General features: G+C 46.4%; 1 protein-coding gene across 2 annotated transcripts in view; it reads right to left on the bottom strand.

Moving 5' to 3' along the window:
* The window catches only part of BMP2K (BMP2 inducible kinase), a 49865-nt gene extending 46976 nt beyond the window's left edge, over positions 1-2889 (bottom strand). For both annotated transcript variants that reach the window (XM_066186716.1, XM_066186715.1), the window contains exon 1: positions 2545-2889. In XM_066186716.1, coding sequence (XP_066042813.1) covers positions 2545-2686 — 142 coding nt within the window. In that variant the 5' untranslated portion in view covers positions 2687-2889. The remainder of the gene's footprint in view (positions 1-2544) is intronic.
* Between the last annotated feature and the right edge of the window lie 5014 nt (positions 2890-7903).

Below are 7903 nucleotides of genomic sequence, written 5' to 3' on the forward strand. Positions count from 1 at the left end.
CATTTTGTCAGACTACAGAAAAGCATCTTGAGGGCAACACCTGTATCAATATGGGAAATGTACCCAAAGATCCATCACTGCAGCCCAGGAAGGTCACTACAGCCCAAGATTTTCGGTATCACTACTGCCAGTCCTCTAGCTACCTGGAGCCTCAACCCTCCACAACGCCAGGAGCTGCCTTCCTAAGACTACTCAGAGCAAAACCTGCAAAGATGGTGGGGGTTAAACAGCTTGCATGAAACAGACATATAATGCTATTAATTCTAATAGCTAATAAAAATACAATATACCACACCTCTGCTAATAGAACACTGACCTATTAACAAAGAGATATACAGAACAGACTGTACATCTCCTCCTAAATAGATTTGTTAAGTTCTTTAGATTCATTAACTTCATATATCATAAATGCTTCATAGGACAAGCTCTAACTTGGATATTAGCATCTTAAAGGCTATTTCATCAGCACTGAGTAATAGGGACTACCTGACAAGCTTACAAGCCTCAGTTAATCTGGGTTTCAGAAACTGAAAGAAAAAAATGCCTTGTGCAAGGAGGACAGGGGAAAAAAAAAGCTTTCTCCTCTCCCCTCCCAGGAGAAAGATTATTAAGCAGGGGATTTGTAAAGCGTTCATCATTAATTACAGGTAGGAATATGACTAATGTAACAGCAGTAACACACAATTCTTACTACTAATTGTTACTGAGGCAAGGGATTGATTGCCAACAAGTTATTCCTGGATTAAAAGCTATCTCTTGATTCATTGTGCTCCCTGTGTCAGCTGGACACTCAATCACAGTGCCCTTCCCCCCCCAGTGGTGCAGGGCACACAACTTCAGCACAGACACACCCTGTTACAGCCCAGCTGCTCCCCGACAGTCAGAGGAGCTCTGAGAGACTGGCCCGTCCTCCCTCACGTCCCTATTCCCCCAACCCTGCACTTCTGTCACCTGTTATTTTCCCATCCTCCAGGCCCCTTTGGGTCCTCCCTACTGACCCGGTCCAGGAGTCACTTGGAGACTTTTCTCAAGATGTGGCAGATCTGCACTGCCCCAACCTTTATCAGTTCTCGTCCCAAGCACACATATTCAAGAGACTACATAAGCTGAAGAACAAAAAAATCAGTAGAAAACATCTTTCAGACTCAAAAGTAGGAAGTTAATTCCCACACCAGTCACATGTTAAAATTTTGGACTTCCCCCGCCTCCAAGCCCTTAAGGGCTATCAATTTTTTTCTGCCAGCTACAGAAAAGAAAAAAAAAAATCATATGTAGTGACTTAAAACAAAGAACATTATGAGAAAACTTTTAATTATGTGCTACACTAAACAAAGCACTACGCAATTTCTCTCCTTTCCACTACATACGTTCCCTGTGTTACCTCCTCAATTTGTTCAAGAGCCTATTGTTCAGGATTTTTCTATTTTAAAGTCTCTATCCTGCCATCAGCCCTGCCAAGACATGATCTTCTGTCAGATCATAATGACTTGGAAGTAGTTCCCAGCAAGGACTAGCTGGACTTTAGGCAACTAGGTACGCAGTTAGCTAATTCCTGACACCATCTTCACAACCCAAATTCTGAATACTGCATTCTAAATACCAAATCCACTTTTCTATGAAAATCATTTCTAGACAGCAAGGAAAATGTAAGTGCCACTTATATGTTCCCATTTCAATTAATAATATTTTCTGTATGCACTTATTAAAACCGTATCTTAAAGCTCCACCAAGAAATGCACGTGATCAGTGAAAGTTTACTAGTATATTTATGCATAAATATACTTACACATAGACTAAGCAACAAATAGACAAAAGTGACGGAGATGAATTATTTTACCCACAACACCCAAAGCAGTGTGTTGCAAACATTCAGTAACTGTGAAATACACAGGACCAGCCCGGAGACCAGTAACCTGGGAAGTGAAATACACTTTACACATCTATTACCGGCTCTGGGAGATGAACACCACACTGCTTAACACACAGAGAGCAAAACTCAAAAATGGCTGTTTTGATCGTGTCCCATGCCAGTACACAGTGAAGCAGTACAGCTAAGAAAGTCCAGCCAGCCCTGTGGCTACAAAAATTCACACAGCTCTTCCTTCGGTCCCAGTGGAAGTCCGACGACACAAAGTGCAAGTTCCCTGCAAGAAGCACCAGCCGAGCACCCTGCAGCGAGGGGCGGCTCAACCTGCCAGCACTGCACCTCCACTCGTGACCGTGACACAAATCTGCTGCCTTACACCAAGGAAGACCAGGAATTTTATCCTGTCGGGTTTGTTTTTGTTGGGTTGTTTTCTTTCAGACTAGGGGGCCAAAGCAAAAGTCGCAGGCTGACAGAGGCGCCGGCGACACCTCACCCCGCCTCACTCACCCGAGGCAGCGAGCCGGGGAACTCCGAGCGCCCCAGCGAGCCCCCGGCCCAGGGAGCGGCCGAAGCAGCGCGGCCCAAAGCCCCGCAACCGGCTCACGGCGGGGGAGCGCCTCGGCGGGGCCGGGAGGGCCCAGCTCCGGCCCGTCCCCACCGCCCCGGCCCATCCTTACCCTCGGCAAGCGGCTCCTCGGGGGTCACCTGGTACCGCCCCACCGCCAGCGCCCTGCCCAGGGCCACCCCGCTCCCTGAGCCGCCGCACGCCGTCCCGCCGCCGCTCCCCTCGGACTTGGGCATGCGGGAAAACTTCTTCATGGCGAGCGGAGCCCCAGAAAGAACCGGACGCTAAGCGGCGGCGAGGGGGTGCCCCGCTTCACATGCCGGCTGCGGAACACGCTTCTCCTCGCCCGCCGGCGGCTCCTGAAGGAGAGGAGGAAGAGGAAGAAGGGAAGGAGGAAGGAGGAAGGAGCAGCCGCAGCACCGGGCGGCCGGGGCGGCTGAGGGGACGCCGCGCGCTATGCCGGGAGCAGCCGCCCCGCCGGCGCGCGGACTCACGGCGCAGGCGCAGCCCCGCCCCTCGGACAAGCACCCGCCCTGCCGGAAGTGCGGCCGACCCTGCACGTGCCGCGGGAGCGAGGCGCGGCGCGAGACCGCCCATCCCTCACGCCCCCCCCCCCCCCCCTCCGGGCGGTTTCCCGCCCTTGGGGCGCCGCGCGCCGCCTGAGGGGAAATGGTAGGGGGCGATGGCGGGGGGGTGGTGTGCCTAGGGACACCCGCGCCTCGCCGACCTCCCCTCAGCCCGGCCCCGCGCCGCCCTCACCGCGCCCATCGTGTTCCACCCACCCAGCCCGCACCGGGACCTGCCCTCGGGAAGGAGTCTGCGGCGGGCAAAGCGGTGTGGGGATAGTGTAGTAATGATCGCGATGGTAAAAATGGCTCTGTACGCCCAGGGCTGTGGAGCGTCTTGCATCTGTAGAGTGCTTCTGGAAGGGAAACCTCAGGATGGTGGTGAAGTCGTCTCCTCTCCAGACATTCCAAACTCACCTCGATGTGACCCTGCCCTGGCAGGGGGGTTTGACTGGATGATCTCCAGAGGTCCCTCACAAACCTAACCTAAAAATCTGTTTATCTGGGAAATATGTGTGAAAAGCATTGATGACAAGTATGAATTCCAGTGGTGTGTCTCCATATGTACTCTGTGCGGAAGTTTCAAGGTGCCTGAAAAGAAGGGGTAAAATGATGTGTCTAGACCGGAAACCACCAGCAGTGTAATTTAAAATGTACATTTCCCCACTGCTGAAGTGCACTGACCAGGTACAGTTTCCCTACAGACATTGACAAAACAAACCAGGGAATCTACCAACCGTGATTCACAGTGCCCGGGCTGATTTCACATTGATTTCATGGGGGAGTGCCCCTCCCACCCACCAATGCAGATAAAAATGTGGTACTTCTGTGGGGTTTTTTTCTCCCTACCAAATGAAAACGTACAGTAAGACCAAAACTGGTAAAGGACACTCTATCAGTCTCTCACAGGAATGAATAAAGCTGGATTTTTGGAATTGACAGTGGTAGTTTAACAAGACAACCTTTCCCACTGAGCACGTAGGTTTTAGATGGATATCACACAGCCATTGGTTCAGTAGAAACTTCGGAGAGGTCCGAAGTGCAAATCTTTGGGACGGTGTTTTGGTAACCAAATTAGTTTCAACTTAATCATGTTGCCACACTCTTAGTTGGTAAGAAAATGACAGTGTTTCTGTACTGAAGGGACAACCTGTCCCATATGGAAAGCACTGATAAGCTGTTTGCACGAGCAGTCCCCTTTCTGAGGTCGCTGCTATCCTTTCCGTAACAGCAGATCAATTTTTCAACAGCATACAGAGATTAATTTGCAGTTTTCCTTGGGAGAGAAATGTATTTTCAGTGAAGATGAAAGGAAGAGTGTTCTGTGAGAGGGATGACATAAGCAGCAGCGTTGTGGTAATGAGGGCATTCCTACAGTGAGATATGCCTGTGCCTCTTAGATATTTCATGATCTCTGAGAAAAAATTGCAGCTAGGTTAAGAGCACGTACATTTGATGCCACTGACCACTACAATTTTACTGGTCATCAGTAAAAATAATGTATTTGCTAAAAGCCACTGTGACTTTTGGAGTATGACTGGCTTTTAGGTTACCTGGTGAGTTTTTATTTGGCTTTGGGGACCCCATCCCCACCCATGTGTTCTTGTTCTTTTTAAAGTAAGAGGTTGAATTATTGCTGGAGTTATTTATAGGCTAGAGAAAATGAGCCCTCTTGTTACACTGGGATTAACACTGCTAATCCCTGTCTTGGCATCCTGGAGAAGATGGAGGTCCTTTCCTGGGCATAGCTGGCAAACAAGTGTTTCAGCAGTGCACACTGAGCTGCACTTGTCAGTGTGCAGTGACTGCAGGGCTGGCTGGTCTCCTGTCAGGAATCTCCAGGAGCCACCACTCCCTTACAGTGTTCCACAGCACCTTTCACCTCAGGCTTAGCACCAGATGGGTTTTTCCTGTGAGATGCCAGCATGTCTTCGTGTTAAGGAGTCCCTTTTATTTAAGTGTAGGTCAAGGAAGTTCAATAATGGAGAGGATTTTGACAATTCACTTAAAAATACAGGCCTGACCCTCCAAGCAGGTGATCATTATCATTAGGTGATAATTAGATTACCACTGAGTGATAATTTAAATTTAAATCCTCACCTGAGCAGAACAACATTGTGACATTTCTAGAAGCTATATTAATTTCCAGAAAGGAAGAGTTGTGAGTTGTCATTCAGTAAATGTATGAAACACAAAGTAAACTTTGTTCTCCATTACTGAGGAGAAACCTCTCCTTTGGTACAGGCAGAGCAGGCATGCTTTGGTCTCCTGCATCTGCAAAGTGTGCAGCAAACCCCAACTATTTAATGCAACATGTGTTTGGCAGTGTGACAAACAGATCAGAAAGGTGTTTGCACTACTTAAAGAACAAACAAAAAAAATTTAAATACCTGGAGAGTACTCACAAGCAGTTATTTTCTGGTTGATGTAAAACAGTAGATGATCTGATGAAAAATGTGGTGATGGCAGAAAATCAGAAATAGAAATCCTGAAGTTAGGAGATATCAGCTACAAAGGTGGAGAAAATGGGTAATCATCATGCAGAGGCCAGAAAATCAGTGATCATTTTTTTGGGGGGGAGGGGGGGATGATGGCCTATGTAATGTTTTTTTTTGTTAAACCTTCAACTGGATGAATTGTGAAATCATAGGAGATACTCAGCTTTCACTAAAAAAAAAAGAAAAAAAAAAAAAGCAATATGACAGTGGAGCCAATGCAGAACTCTCCCTGCATGAAAACAAAGTCCCCAGTCACCTGCTATGTATGTCTCCGCCACAATATTGGAACATTTTGCTTCTTCATTCCTTTTATTCCTTGGGGTCTAAAATGCAGATACATTCCTCCTTTTTAAATAGTTGTGTAATGGCAGTTCTGTATGGCATGTAAATGATCCACTTCCTGGCTCTGTTCAGCACATAGCACACATCTTGAAGGTTCTGTCCCAGTTAGTGTCACAGGAGCAGGTCTAGAGGGGTTTTTAATATAGCAGTAACTGTTTTCTCCACGTCCAGACTGCAAGAGCCACTGCTTCTGTCAGAGGGTGTATCCATAACTTTATTTCCCAGCACTGGAAATCTCGGTTCTGCCTGACTTGTGGCCTGCAGGCAGCCTTGTGTAGACTGATTCACCTCTGTGAGTGAAGAACTTTGTCATCTATAAAATCAGTGAAGTGTTTAGCTAGACCACTGTAAAACCTTTAAAGATTTATGGAGGAAAGCTCCAGCTGAGAACACTGCTTGAACATGAAACACCAGATACTTCCCGTGTGCTTGGAGTGTGAAACGTGATGGGACTCTCAGGGAGGAGATGCAGGTGCTCTTCCTGCTTCTGCAAACAACCTGCAGAGATGTGAGACTGTCAGGTCAGTGATCCAGCTGCCTATGCTGAAAAAATACTGTATGCATCATTTTACTTCTCTACCATGAAATCTGGAAATATAAAGAAGGGTCATGTTGTTTTAGTCATTTAGTCACTCCACTGTTTAGCAAATGGCCTTCCTTTTCTTGCCATCAGAACAGACTCTCTGAAGGCAGTTTGCTTTCAATCTTCTGCTTTTTGAGAGCAATAGGATGTGATTTGTTCCAAGGCAAAGTGCTTTCTGAAGAGGCTGTTCCATGCTTTCCAGATGGGCTCTGCATTATCTGTCTATACTGTTTGGGTACAGTTACACAGCACTGCCAGCGACAGGAAGTTGCTAATGTGCTCATTCGCATGGTTTAAAATGCCTTAAGGTGAGCTGCCAGATTTTCAAACAGAGGTTCTTCTGTTCTGCATGCCAGATATTTCTTAAAGAAAGCATACTCTATTTTCTCTTGTCTGTGATACCACTCATTTGCCCTTTTGGCACAGAAATGATGTTCTAGGTACATTGCAGACTAAGAGAAACCACTTTTTGCTTTTTTCCCTGGAAGGGGTACCAAGTAAAACAAACGAGCAGATGGTTAAATCACATCCTCATAATGAACACACTTTATATTAAAAACTTTTGCTGCTGGTATCGCTGTCAGCATTCAGATAGGTAATTATACATAGGTAGCAATGCCAGATGTGTTCACTGATGTTGTTTCCAAACGGTACATTGTCCTGTTGGACAACGTTTCCAAATGGAACACTGTCGGTGCATGCCAACTTGTCTTACACCACTGTCTAAACATGGCCAAAATTACTCTCAGCCTGGATTGACACTTGTTACTGAGACAGAGATAAATCTGTAATACAGTTTTTCTACCCACTCAACATAGTGCAAAGGAGTTTCTGTAACGTGAAATAAAAATGGGCCCAGACAATAGAAGCATATTGCCATCTTGGCCTACTAATACAAAGCACAATTATTTTTGCTTTCATGTGCCAAAATGAAAAATGTGCAGCTTAAGTGGTTATTTTCATACTGTAAAATAAGAAAATTTGTTCCAAGAGCAGAAAGAAACCCCCAGTTTCTTCGTGCAGGAGGTGAACAAAACAGTTATCTGCTGGAAAGCACCGCCACCTGTCAGTGATTGAGCTTCGTGTCCTGTTCCTATCTACTCGGTGAGGCAGCCATGCTAACGTGGTGCTGTGGCCACACAGCCCAGGCTGTGTAACACAGATCGCAGCACATCGGAACAAACTGTAAACCTGGCTCAGGTCCCTCCAATTGCACAGAAAGGTAAGATTTTTGTGTGCTTCTCTTTTTAAATACGATACAGCATTGTCACCAGAGTTTGCCTGTAATGCTAAAGTTTATCAAAAAATGACATCAAGCCCCCAGAAAGTCAGGAGTTGCTTTTATTAATGTTTGATATATTTAGTCTAACATACAGAACATATTTCAACTAAAAATTTGATTATAGGTGAATTTGTCTTGAATTGCCTTTGGGGTTTCTCCTTTCCTCTGGTACTCAGTTTGTTGGGGTGTGTATATAAACA

This window comes from Chamaea fasciata, unplaced genomic scaffold (genome assembly GCF_029207755.1).
Source record: "Chamaea fasciata isolate MVZ Bird 193981 ecotype frontalis unplaced genomic scaffold, bChaFas1.0.hap1 SCAF_6, whole genome shotgun sequence".
NCBI classification, from domain to species: domain Eukaryota; kingdom Metazoa; phylum Chordata; class Aves; order Passeriformes; family Sylviidae; genus Chamaea; species Chamaea fasciata.